This window comes from Chrysochloris asiatica, unplaced genomic scaffold (genome assembly GCF_000296735.1).
Source record: "Chrysochloris asiatica unplaced genomic scaffold, ChrAsi1.0 scaffold00404, whole genome shotgun sequence".
In the NCBI taxonomy this organism is placed as follows: domain Eukaryota; kingdom Metazoa; phylum Chordata; class Mammalia; order Afrosoricida; family Chrysochloridae; genus Chrysochloris; species Chrysochloris asiatica.
In genome coordinates this window covers 824,546-842,040 of record NW_006408922.1, presented here as the reverse complement: position 1 = coordinate 842,040, position 17,495 = coordinate 824,546, and the positions used below count along the sequence as shown (strand labels likewise).

The window sequence follows — 17,495 nt, the reverse complement described above, 5'->3', positions numbered from 1 at the left end:
TCCCTCTTTTGAGCTACTGCATCCATAGGTGTAGGTCAAGTTCATCAAATTGTATCAGATTACTCTTTTTTTCCTCTTCTTTCTTCTCCTGGTTGAGTTTTGATCATCTAGTCATCAAAGCCAGGTCAAGTGGGTACCATCTGCAAGTGTGGGTGTTCTTGTGCTTATGCCCTCTCTTCTTATCGGCTGGTAGCTTCACTCTCCACTGACTCTGGGCCCAAGAGTCCCCAGGTCTCCCCATACTGCTGGCCAACCAGGTCTCCACCTGGGTCCACAGAAGCCCACCGAACATTGTAGGGCTTAGCTTGCTGCTTAATTGCTGCTTTTACCTCTCTTCCCCCTATCGGTGATGAGTGTGGTCACCAATCAGAGCGTGTATTTCCGTTGAGTCTAGTCTTGGAAGGAGGTTTGCATTAAGGGGACCCGACCACTTGCCTTGATGTTTCCTGGGCAAACAACTTGTTTGTTCTTGTAGTAACAGTCCATCTGCCTCTATTGTTTTATATTTTTCCTGTAGGTCTGTCTTTCAAGAAGTATCTTCTGTTCTTCTAGCTGCTCCAGGCTGGTCTGCTTGTCCTTTCAAGTGGAAATTTCCCATCTCTGGAGATCTGGATGTGGTTCAGGCTTCTACCTATAGTCTTATGTATTGCAGAAGCCTCCTTCACTGGGCACGTTGTAGCCCCATTTTAGGTATTCAGTAAGGTGGTTTTTGTGGGAATCAAATTAATTTGGAATATGCTAAGTCCTTGGTAGAACTTAAGGTAATATTGCACCAAAGATTTCTGAGCCCTATATGGGCTGATAGAGAGGTAGGGCAGTGGAGTACCCCCTTCCAGCTGGAATCTTAGAGGGGAGAGCAGGTGCAGATTGCCCACAAGTGCAGCGTCATCAAGAGGAGAAGTTTCAGTTTCTATCAAAACAAGTTCTCTGAATTCCCCTACCTCTGTAGGTCCACTGGGTCCTTCTTTCTTTCTACCTTAGGTCCCCACACAGTCCAAGTGCCAACCCATGGCACAGTCCCATGTGCCAACCTCTGAAAGGAGGCGGGCTTTCTGTATGACAGGTGGGGCTCAAAGAATTGGAAAAACTAATCCTTATTGAGTACTAGCTGTTTTCTTAGCCCTGAGCTGGATGCTTTTCCTGCCTTGGTATTATTCCAAAGACAGATTCTACTCTCCCTTGTTAGAGTCCTGGTGTGGTGCTGTGAGTTAATGCGCTAGACTGCAAAACCGGTTTGAATCGCAAGGTTGGCAGTTCAAGCTCACCAGCGGCTCCTCAGAAATCCTATACAGGGTTGCTGTGGGTCAGAACCGACTCGACAACACTTAACAACAACAACAATCTCCCATTTTGGGGAGGCACTTAGTTCAAAGGTACACATTAATGATCCCAGAATTAGAGTACATCTTATAATCAGTCCCCCCCCCCCCAAAAAAGCTGTGACTAAATACATGTTGTATTATGCTGCTTATCAATGAGATCTTAGAATTGAGAGGTGATAATTTACATCTTACAGATGAGTAGAGAAGTATTATAACTTGCCTACATGTAAAGATTGTTTTGTGAAGCTTGTGTTATTAATCTTTGCATTTGATTGCTAAAGTTTCAAGCTAGGAACACAGAAGATAGGCTTGTAGACCTTTGGATTCAATAAAGGTAAAGAGATAGTCCTATTTGCCACAAGATGAGCAGCAAGAGGAGGGACAGCCCAAACATTTGGGTCTTGCCTTTGGCTACAGAAGTACAACAAAATGAGGAGGGCCTTAATAAGTGCTCCTGGTGACATTGTGGCTGACGTGTGTGGCTAGGAATCTAAAGGAGTCATCATCTTCATGACAAACGTAGCTCCTGTTTCTTGTACTTCTGTTCTGCCTTGTGTTGTACAAACTTTCCGTGTAGTCTCACCCTGTGAGAGGAAGAGAAGTTGCTTTCTGTGCTGATTGGATGAGGATGTTGAGACCCAGAGAGCTTAAAGGTTTTTTTTTATTCAGTGTTGCACAGCTAGGAGGCAGCAGAGCCTTTCTGACAGGTTTGATGCTTCACTGAAGAGTGGCAGGTACATGGAGGTGGGGCGACCCTTGTAGGATTCTCCCCCCCCACCTCCCTTTCTTATCCCACTTGCTCCCTTCTTCCCCATTCTTCTGCGTCTGGGATCTAGCTTGGGCAGATATACCTCCCTGGCCAGGCAATGAGGTTGACCCTTCCATAGGAGATAAAATTTTCTTTAGCACTTCAGTAAATTTCTCTGAGCCTGCTATTTAATTTAATCCCTTTCCTCCCATCTTGCTGTTTGCTGCTGCTGCTGCTTTGTTCCAACTCTTAGTGACCCTCTTCTTTCTCCCATGGAGCGGCTGGTGGATTCGAACTGCTGGCCTTGCAGTTAGCAACCCAACGTGTAACTCACTATGCTACTAGAGCTCCCTCCCATCTTAGTTCCTGTTTACTGCAGCTGCTGACTGTACTGTCTCCTTGGAGCCCCTAGCTCAGCCTACAGAAATAGCTCCCCCAAGCAACTTGGGCAGCCACAGCAGACTCTGTGGTCCTGGCTTCTAAGAAAGGCAGCAGCAGTAGGGGGCCCCAGCCTGTCCATAGTACACGTGACTTGCTGGAATTGCCACTGGGGGTGGGGTAAGGATGGGGGTGGGGAGAGTGTAGCCGCAGAACCCACATCCTTGTTTACATCAGTGAAGGGGCTACCCCTTCCCGCCTTCACAACCTGCATTCCCCCCTTCTCCTTTCAGGTCTCTGTACCTCCAAGAGGGCTTGAGACAGAAACAGGGCTTATTTTTGATCTCAGAGTGGCTTTTCCTTATCACGTAGAACCTCCAGGGGAGGAAATGGGTGGACATCGAAGACATCTTTCTGACGGCCATCTTCAGCTAGGTAGAGTGATGCTCATGGAAGAACTCTGGAGTTTGTTCCCTGCTTTGCCTGTTCTATACCCCAGTGCCCTAGAGAAAACCCATCAGAGCAACAGTCGTCTGGGGAAACCAAGGGAAATTCCCTCTTCATCTTCACTGGTAGAAATCAATCTTGCTCGATTTCCAAGCCCACTTTAATTTCACAGGGAGAAGACAGCACTTGCTTCCCCAACCTTTCCTTTCATTCAGCAAACTACCCTCTGCCCTTGTTGTTGTTAAATGCCGTGGAGTCGGTTCCGACTCTTAGCAACCCTGTACAGGGTTTCCAAGGCTATAAATCTTTACGGGAGCAGAAAGCCTCCTGTTTCTCCTGCGGAACAGCTGGTAGTTAGTGATCCAAAAACACGGCGATTGAGTCTATTCCAACTCAGGGTGACCCTGTATAGAATTTCCAAGACTGTAAATCTTTATGGGAACAGACAGCCTCATCTTTCGCCCGTGGAGTGACTGGTGGGTTTGAACTATCAACTTTGTAGTTAGTAATCCAGTGTTTATCCTGCAGTGCCATCAAGGCTCCATAAGAACCCAGTAATTGATATGATGAAGGCTGTGTACCCCTTTGATACATCAGGTAATAGAAGTGTCCTTGTGGAGTGAGAAGGGGAAACAAATACTAAAGAATGTATTGGTGCTTGACAAGTAAAGTAGGCAGCTGAGAAGGATAGAAAGGGCATACTGAAAAGAGGGAATGTCATGTGTGAAGAGATGCTCAAGTGAGGCTGAGGGAGCCTAGTTCATTCTTTCTTTAATTAAAACCCTATGACACCTAGACGCTTCAGACTGTAGGCTGCCTTGCTTGACTAAGGCTGAAGTTAGATGCGTATATGTCTTTCTCTCTTATTGGACTATGTGTTTCTTGCAGGCAGAGGCAGGTTTTCCTCACCCCTGTCTCCTTCACAGTACCCTACATTCAGGCCTCACTATGGGGTCTAGCCAACCAACTAACTCCTTCCACCTCCTAGTAACTCTGTAGGGTAGAGCAGAACTGCTCCTCAGGGTTTCCGAGACTCTAAATCTGTGTGGGAGCAGGCAGCCTCATCTTTCTCTCATGGAGCAACTAGAGGGTTTGAACCCCAGAACTTGTCATTAGTAGGCTAATGTTTAACCTACAGTGCCACCACCAGGGCTCCTTCACTGTGGGGAATAGGATTTAATTTACTGAGTGATTTCTCAAGTCCAGTGCTGGTCACTTTGCAACCCATTTTACCTTATTTAATTTCACTGCCAGGCAGTTATCCATTTTGTCCCCATTTTACAGATGAGGCATGTAACACTTGGAACATTTGCCTCTGGTCATTCAACTCACTTAGTACCTGGTAGAACTGGGCTTAGAGCTAAGATTTTTGTTGTGTTTTATCCTACAAAGACCATACTGACAACTGGGAGTCAGAAAAACTGAATTCCAGAGTTAACTCTGTCACTGATTGACTTTCTGTGTGGTCTTGGTCACAAAAACTCCTTCAGTCTGTTTCCTCTTGTGGAGAATGAGAGGGAAGTAGAATCGGTGGTGCTTGAGGCCCTTTTTGAAACTTAGTGATTGTTGACTTGTATGAGTGGCTGGGAAAGCTCTACATATAATCATCTGCCCAAGAAGTCTTGGTTGTGTCCATCTCATCTGAGCTCTCTTGTTATTCAAACTGTCCTTGCTTGTCTCTCTTTTGCATGGTCCCAACCCAGCCCACAAAGGGAAGCATTGTTCAGGCCTTGAAGGTAGGAAAGAGAGTTTCCCTGGACTCGTCAGCCCACAAGAATGTTCATTGACGCAAGACTATTCTCTGGTGGCAGTTCTGACCCCAGCCTCTCCTTTCTTTTGTCCCACAGCTGACCAGGTATATGGAGACCAGGACATGCATGAGGTTGTACGAAAGCACTGCATGGATTATCTGGTGAGACCTTGCAGAGCCCTTGGGGCAGGGGCAGGGGCAGGGTGGGAAGATCTCCTCTCCACACAGACCTTTACCTACCCATTTATTATGCAGATGAAGAATGCAGACTACTTCTCCAACTATGTCACAGAGGATTTCACCACCTACATCAACCGGAAGCGGAAAAACAACTGCCATGGCAACCACATTGAGATGCAGGCCATGGCAGAGATGTACAACCGTCCTGTGGAGGTGTACCAATACAGCACAGGTACTTCTCTTGTGGGTAGGTGAGAGACTGATGGCACTTTGTCTGAGCCTGCCCTACGGGCCCACTGTGGATATGCCCTTTTTCTCTCTCTGCAGAACCCATCAACACATTCCATGGGATCCATCAAAATGAGGATGAACCCATCCGTGTCAGCTACCATCGAAATATCCACTACAATTCAGTGGTGAATCCCAACAAAGCCACCATTGGCGTAGGGCTGGGCCTGCCATCATTCAAACCGGGGGTGAGTGGGACCCCATGCCCAAGATAGCTCTGCTGAATATAGAATAACAGAGGCCAGAAACCTCTGTTAGAGTTTCAGTTCTGCCCTAACTCACAAACAATGTCTCTTTCCCTCTCTGGATCTCCTTTGAGGTCTTACCTCTATAAAATTAGGGAGTTTCCCTAGGTAATCTTTCAGGATTCATTCTATGGTTTGTTTGCTTGTATGTGAGCTGCCTCATCCATCTTTTGTGCCTGTTGATAGTGGTCGTTTAGAATATGAACCCAGATTTGGGAATGGTGAGCCAGGGTTTGGTTTGGGTATCTTAGCATCCACCTGGATACCCCTCCCAACTCCTAGTAGTTATAGACCTCTGTGGTTAGAGAGACCTGAAATGCAAGCTTGGCCCCACCACTTACTGGCTATGGGACCTAAGGCAAATTATGCAAGTATAGTGAGCTGGCACTTTGGCCTGACACTGGACCTGGTGCTTAGTTGGTGCTCAGAAGGTGAAATGCATTTTACCAACACACACTGATTGTCTTTTTCTTTCTCATAAACAGAGTCTGTTTGGGGATTTTAATATCTTCTGTTCTGGTTTCACTGCCTACAAACAGAAAGTGGCCCTCTCTATTTAGGAAGCACAAACCCTAAAATCAATACACCTTGTTTTTAAATTAAAAGTTTTAAGTGTATGGAATTTTTGAAAACACATCCAGTTTTCTCTACCATCGTATGTTTGTATGGCATTTCTATTGCCACTAATGAACCAATATTGTTATTAACTAAAGACCATATATTATTCAGATTTTTTCCCAGTTTTCCCCTAGTGACCTACCTGTATTCCATTCAGGATAATGCTATATTATGTTTAGTTCTCATTTCCCTTTAGGCTCTCTTGACTGTGACAGTTTCTTAGAATTTCTCTTGTTGTAGTTTTTTTTTTTTTTTTTTATCTATTTACTATCTCTATGTAGTTGTTGATAAGTGCCATCAAGTCGATTCTGACCCATAGCAACCCTGTATAGGGTTTCTGAGGAGCAGCTGGTAAGTTTGAACCGCCGACCTTGCAGTTCTCAACTGGCTCTGCAGTCTGGCGCGTTAACCCACAGTGCCACACCAGGACTGTCTCTGTAGTTTTTCCTTGTTCTCAGAATGCCATTGAATTGTAATCATTCAGCACATAGCTTTTTCAGATTGGCCCCTTTTACTTACCACTGTGCATTGAAAATTCCTCCATAACTTTGTAGCTTTTTCTTTTTAAAATTTGAATAGTTTGTTTTCATTTAATAGAATTTAATTTTTAGAACAGTTTTAGATTTACAGAAAGGTTGAGACAATAGGGCAGAGAATTCCCACCCCTCCCCCACCCACACTCATAGTTTCACTATTGTTAACATTTTAGATGACTACATTTGTTGTACTTAATGAAACAATACTGATACATTATTATTCATGTAAGTCTTCATATCTTCTTGGGTTCCTCTTGGTGGTATTTTCTTACACTTTTTTTGTCTTTGGTGTCCTTGACAGTTTTGCAGAGTACTGGTTTATTATAGGATGCCCCTGTATGGGAATTTGTCTAATGCTTTTCTCATGATTAGCCAGGAGTAAGGGTTGTAGGGAGGAAGATCACAGTGATAAAGTACCATTTTCATCAGATTCTATCAAGGGACATTATATCAACATGATGTATGACTGTTGATGTTGACGTAGATCTTTAGGCTAAGGTAGTGCTTGTCAGGATTCTCCAGTGTACCGTTATTTACCCCCCCCCCCTCTGTACTGTACTCTTTGGAAGGAAGTCACTGTGTGTAGCCCACACTTAAAAGGCAGGGAGTTAAGCTCTATCTCCTCAAGGGTAGAGTATCCACATAAATTACTTTGAATTCTTATGTAAGGGAAATTTGTCTCTTCACCATTTATTATTCAGTCATTTGCTTATTTCAGTATGTTGTTGTTAAGTGCTGCAGAGTCAGTTCTGACTCATACCGACCCTGTATAGTGTTTCCAAGGAGTGGCTGGTGGGTTTGAGCTGCGACCTTGTGGTTAGCACTGATCCTACAGAGCCACACCAGGACTCCTATTTCAGAATGTTGTTGTTAAGTGCTGTCAAGTCGATTCTGACCCATAGTGACCCTGTATAGGGTTCCCAAGGAGCAGCTTGGTGAACTTGAACCACCAACCTTGCAGTTCAAACGACTTTGCAGTCTGAGGCATTAGCCCAGAGTGCCACACCAGGACTCCTATTTCAGTATAGACACATGGATATTATTATTTTTTTCTTTTTACCTTTTTCTCATTTTTGTTTTCAACTTTACACCATGGTTTCACTGCACTGATTACAATCTCCTCCTTGCATCATCATTCAACAGGATTTGCTTTCATTCCCTCTGTTTTGTTTTGTTTTTCGGGGGGAAGCGGATGTACACAGAAACACTCAGGAATATATAATAATTTAAACAACCAAAAGGTACATTCTGCAAGCCTGCCTCCTGGCCACCAGCATCCAGTCCCTCTCTTTACAAGAGGCCAGAGTCCTCAGCTGCTCTCTTTCTCCATCTCTGGTGTGGCTGCTTCTCTGGATAGAGTCCCGCATTCCGCTCGTGCTCTTCTCCTTTGATGGTCCTAGGGTCCTCTGTTTCTGGACTGAAAGATTAACTACTCCCCTGTATTTGTAACAAAATTTCTACCTTTACAGTTGTGACAGTAGCAATTAGTCAAGATAACAATTTCTCATTATTGAATCATAAAAATCTTATGCCCATCTTCTTTCACCAGAGCCGTCTAGACAATATGAAAACTATTCAGTGGGGACCTTACCTTCCCCCACACAATCTTAAACTAAACTCCCTCTAGAAAACCCTTTGTGCCTTTATAGCCCCCTCATTTTAGTAGCCAGTGTCTAAGTTGCCTGTCCCTATCTACTCTGTACACAGAGGGGATACGATTGAGACACATGGATATTCTTTTTTTTTTTTTATTCCCTGCCCTGTACTCCACCTTCCCCTCCCACCCCTATCCCTACCCCTACATCCTAACAACCCCCTAAGAGTCTACTTTAGTGGATTAGAATGGGTTCTTTTTCCTAGTCTTTTACATTAGTGGTCCTATGCAGTATTTTTCCTTTTGTGACTGACTAATTTCACTCAACATAATGTCCTTAAGGTTCATCCATGTTAGGAAGTGGCATGTAGCTTCCTTGTTATTTTTCAAGGTAGCATAATATTCCATTGTGTGTATGTGCCACAGCTTGTTTATCCATTCTTCAGTCGATGGGCACTTTGACTCTCTCCATCTTTTTGTTGTTGTAAATAGTGCAGCTATGAACATTGGTGTGCATATATCTTCCTGTGTTGTGGCTCGTTTGTCTTGTGGGTAAATACCCAGTAGTGGAATTGCTGGATCGAATGGTATTTCTATTTTCAACCTTCTGAGGAAGCGCCATATTGCTTTCCAGAGAGGTTGGACCATTTTGCAGTCCCACCAGCAATGCAGGAGTGTCCCAGTCTCTCCACATCCTCGCCAGCATTTATTGTCCTCAACTTTTTTAATCCTTGCTGTTATTGCTCATGTGAGATGATACCTCATTGTTGTTTTGATTTGCATCTCTCTAATGGCTAGTGATCGTGAACATTTCTTCATATGTTTGTTGGCTGTCCGGATCTCCTCCCTGGTGAAGTGTCTGTTCATATGCTGTGCCATTTTTTGATTGGGTTATTTGTTTTGTTTTTGTAGATGTGTAGTAATTTCCTATATATTTTAGAGATGAGTCCCTTATCCTATATGTCGTTGCAGAAGATTTTTTCCCAGTCTGTGGGTTCCCTTTTTACTCTCTTGGTGAAGTCTTTTGACGCACATTATAATTTTTAGTATGTCCCACTCGTCTATTTTGTCTATTTTTGTTTGTGTGTTTTTCAGAATGTGTGGCAGTTTGAATATTCCCTGAATTAGCGCCCTCACGTTTGTCCCTATTTTTTCATTGTTGATCTTCATAATTTTAGGATTCACATTTAGATCTTTAATACATGTTGAGTTCATTTTTGTATAGGGTATGAGGCAAAGGTCTTGTCTCAGTCTTTTACATATCACTTTCCAGTTCTGCCAGCACCATTTGTTAAAGAGACTGTCTCTTCCCCATGCGATGTGTCTAGGAACTTTGTCGAAAATCATTTGGCTGTAAGTGGTTGGGTTAATATCTGGATTCTCAATTCTATTCCATTGATCAATGTCTCTTTCGTTGTACCAGAACCAGGCTGTTTTGACCACCGTAGCCATATAGTAAAGTTTGAAATCAGAGAGTAAGAGACCTCCAACCATGTTCTTCCTTTTAAGCAGTGCTTTGCTTATCCTAGGTCTCTTTCCTTTCCATATGAACTTACTAATTGTCTTTTCCATCTCTTTGAAGAATGTTGTTGGAATCTGGATTGGGATTGCATTGATATTCTATTATTAATCGTTTGGACCTCTTTCTGTAGGTTTTGAATTGTTTCCAATGCTGTATCTATATTTTATTTGATTGTTCTTGTAGCGCTTTCCTGACTTCTTCCTTATTTACTCAACTCTATTGTATAGTGTTTTGATACATTTTATAATCGTTTTTCTGAATTCCTTATCAGGCGTTCCCAAAGCCTGCCCATCTTCCAGTATGGAGAGTGTAGGTCTACTTCCAGCTCATTTGCTTTATCTAGTTTCTGGACATGTGCTGATATGGTCATCTGCTTATGTTTTTTGGGCATATTCAGGAGTTATCTGTGGCCTTAATAATTAGATGGGTGTGTACTTTGGTATTTTTTATGCTTTCTGAATGCCTACAGGTAGATGTGATCAGGAGATAGGCTTCCCTTTTCACTCTTCTTCGAAATTTTAAGATGCCACTGTCGTTGTGACGTAACTCAGGATTTAATTTTTGGCCCATTTCCTTTCAGTCTGCCTGTCCTGCTCCACAATCCCCATTCAGGCCTTTTTCCTAGTGATAAACAGTTCAGGGCCAGCTGTGTCCGTTTGCACTGTCGTTTGGTTTTAAGTGGAAACTATCACTTTAAATTTCAAGGAGATTTGTGAGCATGCGTAGTAGAACCCTCCAGGGGTGGGGTATCTACTTGCTCAGAACCTCTTCTAGTCACCAGAATGGTGGTGCGCAGAGAGCGAGAGACCAATGAACAGATACAAAAGAAGAATGTCCACACCTTTATCTCCTTGGTCTGTCAGGCATCCTTGGCTGCTCTGATCCTTCCCCAATTTGGTCTCGCTCAAGATGGCGGCTCCAGGAGCAGCTGAGCGTCTTGAATTAGAAAGCAATGGATTGCTTGCTTCTGCTACTAATTCCCCTAGCTGTAAGCCTTCCAACCTTATAAATATTCCTTTATATGTGGTTCAGAGTTCTGGCATCATCCCCTGAGCCTGCTTGGTCCCGTATTCTGTGTTGATGCTGACGGAGCTCCTCACTGCACTTCTACCTGATCCGCCATCTTGTTTGTTCCTCCGATTTTTTTTAAATTGCTTGCATTAAGGTGTACAGACTACACCCCTTCTCATTTATTGACATTGTTGCTTCCAAATACCAAGCTGTTATATTGTACTCCACCTACTCATCATTTCTCTTTCCCCAGTAATCCCTGGGAACCACTGATCATTTTCCTGTCATTATAAAGAAAAGAAAACCTTGTTGCCTTCCAGTTGATTCCGATTCATGGAGACCTTATAGGACTGAGTAGAACTGCCCCATAGCAGGTTCAGGGCTGTTAATCTTTACTTAAGCAGATCCATCTTTGTCCTGCCCAGCAGCTGGTGGGTTAAAACCCTCAACCTTTTGGTTAAAACCACTCTACCACCTAGACTCCTACTATCCATTTGTCTTTTCCAGAATGTCATACAATTGGAATCATATAGTATATATATAACCTTTTCAGACTGACTTCTTCAGACTTAGAATTATGTATTTTAAGATTTCTCTGTATCTTTTAGTGGATTCTTGGTGTTATACTGTAGGATTAGTGCTGGACTACTGTTCTATACTAGCCACTCCTTGGAAAACCCTATACAAGGTCGCTATGAGTTGGAACTGACTGGATGGCATTTAGCAAAAAACACCACCACGTATCTTCTGGTGACTTAATGGCTCATTTTCCCCCTTGTTTTTTTGATGGTTCTTTTTTATTGTTGACTAATACTACGTTTTACAGATGTAACACAGTTTTGTTGTTTCCCCATTTATCTATTGAAGGACATTTTGGTTGCGTCCAATGTTTAGCGATTATGAATAAAGCTGCGCTAAACTTTTGCATGCAGATTTTTATATGGATATAAGATCACTTGAGTGTATAAGAAACTGCCAGACTGTTTCCAGAATGGCTGTACCATTTTGCTTTTCTGCCAGCAGTGAATGACAGTTCATGTTCATGTTGCTCTGCATCTTTCATCACCACTTAAAATTGTCAGTGTTTTGGATTTTAGCCATTCAATAGGTGTCTGTAGTGGTACCACCTTGTTGTTTTAATTTGCAATTCTGGTAGCATAGTGCTTACAAATCGGGCTGCTAACTTCAGGGTCAGCAGTTCGAAAGTACCAGCTGTTCCGCAGGAGAAAGATGAGGCTTTCTGCTCCCGTAAATATTTACAGCTTCAGAAACCCTGTACAGGGTCGCTATGAGTCGGAACCGACTCCACGGCACATCACAACGATAACAAATGATACTAATTTACACTTGCTTTAATGATAAGCGGAATGCTAGTGTGGATAAGCACTAGACAGTTAACCACAAGGTTGGTGATTCAAACCCGTCAGCTGTTCCTTGGAAACCCTATACAGGGTCACAATGAGTCAAAACTGACTCCATGGCACTTAACACCATCAATAAGCGGATATCCTGCTTGGAAAAGTAGAAGGTAGGTGAAAAAGAGGAAGACTCCCAATGAGTTGAATTGCTACAAGTGGCTGCAACAATGAGCTCACTTGTAACAATTATGAGGATAATGTAGGACAAGGCAGTGTTTTGTTATGTTATGCAGAGGATCACTAAGAGTCAACCAGCCCAATGGCATCTGACAACAACTGATAAATGAAAGAGCCCTGGCGGTGGGGTGGTTAAAGTGCTTATCTGTGAACTGGAAGATCGCTGGTTCGAACCAACTAGCCACTCCAAGGGAGAAAAGATACGATATGGTAGTCTGCTTCTGTAAAAATTGATAGCCTTGGAAACCATATGGGGGCAGTTCTACTCTGTTCTGTAAGGTGAGTTGGAATTGAACTGAGAGCAATGGGTTGGTTCTTTTGGTTTGGTTTTGGTTAATAACAAATGGTAATTGTCTTTTCTTAATGCTTATTTGGCATCTGCATGAGAGGGCTTCCAAAAGTTTGTGGGAAAATGAAATTAAAAGATAATAGAAGTGTTCCGCAAACTTTTTGAAATCACCTCATGGTAAGGTGTGTGTTTAGATTTTTTTGCCCCTTTTCTAATTGATCCAACATCATCATTAAGCACTGTTGAGTCGGTTTCAACTCATAGCGACCCTATATAGAGTTTCTAAGAAGCAGCTAGTGGGTTTTGAGCTACCAACCTTGTGATTAGGAGTCCAGTGCTTATCCTACAGTGCCTCACCAGGACTCCAAAATAGAGTTGTATGTGTTTTTTTTGTTGTTGTTGTTGTTTACTATTGTCTACATTTAAAAAAAATTACACTTTACATCATTAGTCTATATGCATTTGTGTGGTTCGTGTGTATGTTATATGGGTATCAAAAATGGTCAAAATGAAAATTTTAGGGTTTTACTCTTGATATTTCTATTTAATTTTATTTAATGCTATTATAACTCACACCCTGAATGAAAACAGTACTTTCATTCATATGGCGTCCCACAACTCATCCCATCCCATTATGATAGTGCCCTTTCTCTTCCCCACACATCAACACTGCTTCTCTCACCCACTTACATGTGTCAGTTCTCCTTCTAGCCTTTGAATGCACAGCTACTTTCTCAGGTAATCTTTTGTCTTTTATTCCCTCTTGGCATATGTGAGCAGTGTCAAACTCAGTCATTGGTTTGTGGGGCTTCTTTATGTAAACTAAGGCCTGTGCTAGAGAGCATCTGTCTGCCCTACACTTTTAGTGCCTCAGTTGAGTTGCCTTGGGAATTGAGAATGATAGACTGCCTAGCCCAAATCTACATTTCCCAATCCCTCGTGAAAATAGGCTGTCTGGCAAGGGGTGCTTATCCAGAGTCCCTGTCTTCCTGTCTCCTGTTTTCTGGGACCAGTGGAACTGTGTCTCTGAGATCTGGATTCTGAAGAAGATTGAGGGTGTCACCCCACATCTATGTTCTTCTCCCCTTGGTAGTTTGCAGAGCAGTCCTTGATGAAGAATGCCATAAAAACATCAGAAGAATCATGGATTGAACAACAGATGCTGGAAGACAAGAAGCGGGCCACAGACTGGGAGGCCACCAATGAGGCTATTGAGGAGCAGGTTGCTCGGGAATCCTACCTACAGTGGCTTCGGGATCAGGAGAAACAGGCCCGCCAGGTCCGAGGGCCCACCCAGGTAGGCCAGGAGCCCCGTTGCTTACCTGGCAGACAACCCGTTATTCCTATGCCTTGGCCTCAAATGGGCAGAAAAAATTAAGCCCTTTTGATATTTGGGGAGGAAAGAAGTTCCCAACCCAGTCTGTACCTCATTTTGGCTCTAGTCTTGGTTGTGCCTTGGAACTCCAACACCTGTGCTGAACAAACACTTATGGCGTGAGGGAGGGAGGACCATGACTGGTGGTTACACAAGAGATAAATGGATAGCTTTATAGAGAGACAGGCTTTTCATTGAATGCCCCATGTATGTCATGCTCTGCTGAGGATTTAAAATCAAATCTGACCCGCTCTACCCTCAGTGATTCCTTGTCTATTGAGAGAGACTGACAGACATATCCATAGGGCTTGTATCCTGGCTGGGAGACCAGCGGAGATGGGGACTCTGGTCAGGCTTCATGGAGTAAGCTTGCCTTTCTTTGCTGGGAGCCAGCAGGACAGGCAGGCATTGGAGGAATTGCAAGGAGCTTGGAGTGATTGTATATGTTGGCAAGAACTGAATAATTAATTCACAAGTAATTATTGCAGGTCGGCCAGGCATCATTTTCAGTGTATGGGTACAATGATGAAAAGGGCAAGCCAAGATCTTGTCCTTCTGATGCTTGCGTTCTTGCAGAGGGAAACAAAATAAACAACAAACACATTAAGTTTGTTGAGGTGCTATGGATGATTTTTGGGGAACAGGGTAAAAGGAATAGGTAGGGCTGAGTAAGGTTAAGGGTTCACAGTATTAAATAACATGGTTAAGGTAGACCTCAGAACCAGTGAGATTTGAGCAAAGCCTTGCAGAAGATGTGAGTTAGTTAAGCACATGTTGGGGAATGCAGAAGGTTAGGCTTTTACTCTGAGCGAGGAGGAAGCCCGGGAGGATTCTGAGCAGAGAAGGGACAGGATTTAACTGGATCCTCCTGGCTGCTAAGTGTAGAAAGAAATCTAGCAGTGGGGACAGTAAGTTATAGGCTGCTTGCTGTGTAGTCCAGGTGGCAGTGGAGATGGTGAGGAAGGTTTGGAAGCTGGAAAAATCTTGAAGGTAGATGTAGTGTAAGGACTTCTGATCAGATTGGCTATAGGAGTGAGAGAGAGAAAGGTTTAAGGTACTTAAATTTTGTCTTGTGGTTGTGGCCTGTGGTCTTTTCTGTGATTGGAATGATGGTGACTGTTTTCATTTCTTAGTGCTGCTATAATAGAAATGTCACACATGTGTGACTTTAACAAACATACCTGTTTTCTCAGTTTGAGGGGCTAGAGGTTTGAATTCCGGGCACTGACTCTAGGGGGAAGGCTTTCTTTGTCGGCTCTGGAGGAAAATCCTTGTTTCAGATTCCCTAGTCCAGTGTTGCTCAGTTCCTTGAAATCTCCACGTTGCATTTCTCTTTCCCCCATTGGTGCTTGCTTGTCTCTGTGTTGAGTCTGCTCTTGATATTTCAAAAGTGATGGGCCTAAGTAATATACAAAGAAAACCCTTCTTTCAAATGGACTTACACCCACAGGTATAGGGGTTTAGGGTTCCATCGCACATTTTATGGGACAGAATTTGCCTTTAGGAAAGCAGGGAGCACTCTAGGATGGAAGCGGAGGCAGGGTACGGGGGTGGGGGTGGGTGGATCATGACTTAGCAACTTTACTTTCCCCACTACAGCCCCGGAAAGCCAGCGCCACCTGTAGTTCCGCCACAGCAGCAGCCTCCAGTGGCCTGGAGGAGTGGACCAGCCGGTCCCCACGGCAGCGGAGTTCAGCCTCGTCTCCTGAGCACCCTGAGCTGCATGCCGAGCTGGGCATCAAGCCTCCTTCTCCAAGCACTGTCTTAGCTCTTGCCAAACCTCCTTCGCCCTGTGCACCAGGTTAGTGACTTATTCACAGGGAGAGGGCTGGGATTAGGAGGTGCTAACTTGGGTGACCATGGGCCCTGCCTCTGACTGTCCATCTGCCCCAGGTACAAGCAGCCAATTCTCGGCAGGGGCTGACCGAGCCACCTCCCCCCTTGTGTCCCTCTACCCTGCCCTGGAGTGCCGGGCCCTCATTCAGCAGATGTCCCCCTCTGCCTTTGGTAAGCCTCCTCTGTCTCAGGGACAGGCACCAGCTAGGAGTTGGGGAGAGACTGGAGGAAGAAGCAAATCCTAAGAGGGGGCTATTGGAGACTCTGGCCATCTTCCAAGAAAAGGAGTGAGAGATGCCGGAGGGAATTTTTCAGCCCAAGAGATTCATCGGAGTGAGGTTTTTTGAGGCTCAGGGGAGCTTTCTCCCTAGAGAATGGAGAGGGGCCTTGGTGTGGGGGTTTTCATGCTCTCTGTGTGTCTGTCCTTTAGAGAAGGGTAACAAGCAGCCTGGAAGAGTTCTTCCAGAGCCAGGGTAGGGAAAGGGGTAGACAGAAAGCTCCAACTTCACATTATCTTTCTCCCCTTCCTCTTGCCCAGCAGGTCTGAATGACTGGGATGATGATGAGATCCTAGCGTCGGTGCTGGCAGTGTCCCAACAGGAATACCTAGACAGTATGAAGAAAAACAAAGTGCACAGAGACCCACCCCCAGACAAGAGTTGATGGAGACCCAGGGACTGGAGACCATCTCCAACCCCACCACTCCTGCCCTCTGGTGCCACCCCACCTTTGGCTTTCTTCCCTCTTGCCTTCTTCCCTTCTCCCTCTTAGCCCTCCTTTCCCTTCCCCCACTTCCCTCTGGCTGGCCCACCCATGCCCCCTCTCTCATCGCTGCCACCACCACCACCTGTCTCCGCCAGCTGATGTGCCCTGTTGCCCCCTGCACAGCATCATCCCTGCATTCCACAGGGGACTCGGGCGAGGGTGCCGAAGGTAGGCGAGAGGCACACAGACCAACCAACCACCAGGCAGCCCCAGAGGAGAGACATTCAGACAGAGGAAAGTCTCCCTGCTCCTCATTCCTCCCAAGATCAGAAAAACCTGTCCCTCCTCCCCAAATGATGCCAGGTGGGGGAAAGAAGTGGGAAATCCCCTTCCTAGTTCCCCAAGAGTGTCTGAGCCTTCAATGTTGAATTTTTCTTTATTAAAATGTACTTTTATCTTATAAATTTACAAATCAAAAATTACCTAGACAACAGCATTGGCTCTGTGAAGGTGGCATCTGGTGTGGGGACAGGTAGGGCATGGTATATGGAGAGGGCACAGAGATGTGGTTGCTATTTTGTGGCCTCCAGCTTTGTGGGGGTAGGTGTGAGCTGGGGTGAGCAGGTGTCAGACTGGCTTTGGACAATGAGACTGACCTCGCTGCATTCCTTTTGCTTCCACCACTCACTGCCACCTGTCTCTGGAATCCCAGGGTGGAGGGGCGCATCTTTGGGGATCATGAGCGTGGGGAGTGGGAGCAGCCTCGACAGATGGGGCTCCTGTGCCCTGCAGGTGTTGACAAGATCTGCCATCTGTAACTCCTTGGCACAATAAAACCAAATGTCAGTTTCCCGTGAGCGGCTCTGTTCTATGTGGGGCAAGAGGTGGGTGGGCCAGTGGGCAGAAGAGGAGATGGCACAGGCCTTAACTTGACCTCTGAGGTCCCCATGCTCCCTAGTAGGGCCCACCTGGGGCCCTGGAGTTTTGTTCATATTAGGTTAATTCACTTACGAAAATCTCCTTCTGGACCTATTGCAGCCAAGAAAGCTCCTTCTG

The 17,495-nt window shown here is 44.8% G+C and overlaps 1 protein-coding gene across 1 annotated transcript in view; it reads left to right on the top strand.

Moving 5' to 3' along the window:
• The window catches only part of OTUD5 (OTU domain containing 5), a 42,250-nt gene extending 24,961 nt beyond the window's left edge, over positions 1 to 17,289 (top strand). Inside the window, exons 4-10 of the mRNA XM_006876668.1 lie at positions 4,743 to 4,807; positions 4,901 to 5,057; positions 5,153 to 5,301; positions 13,617 to 13,820; positions 15,498 to 15,699; positions 15,792 to 15,905; positions 16,276 to 17,289. Coding sequence (XP_006876730.1) covers positions 4,743 to 4,807; positions 4,901 to 5,057; positions 5,153 to 5,301; positions 13,617 to 13,820; positions 15,498 to 15,699; positions 15,792 to 15,905; positions 16,276 to 16,397 — 1,013 coding nt within the window. The 3' untranslated portion in view covers positions 16,398 to 17,289. The remainder of the gene's footprint in view (positions 1 to 4,742; positions 4,808 to 4,900; positions 5,058 to 5,152; positions 5,302 to 13,616; positions 13,821 to 15,497; positions 15,700 to 15,791; positions 15,906 to 16,275) is intronic.
• Positions 17,290 to 17,495: the final 206 nt, after the last annotated feature.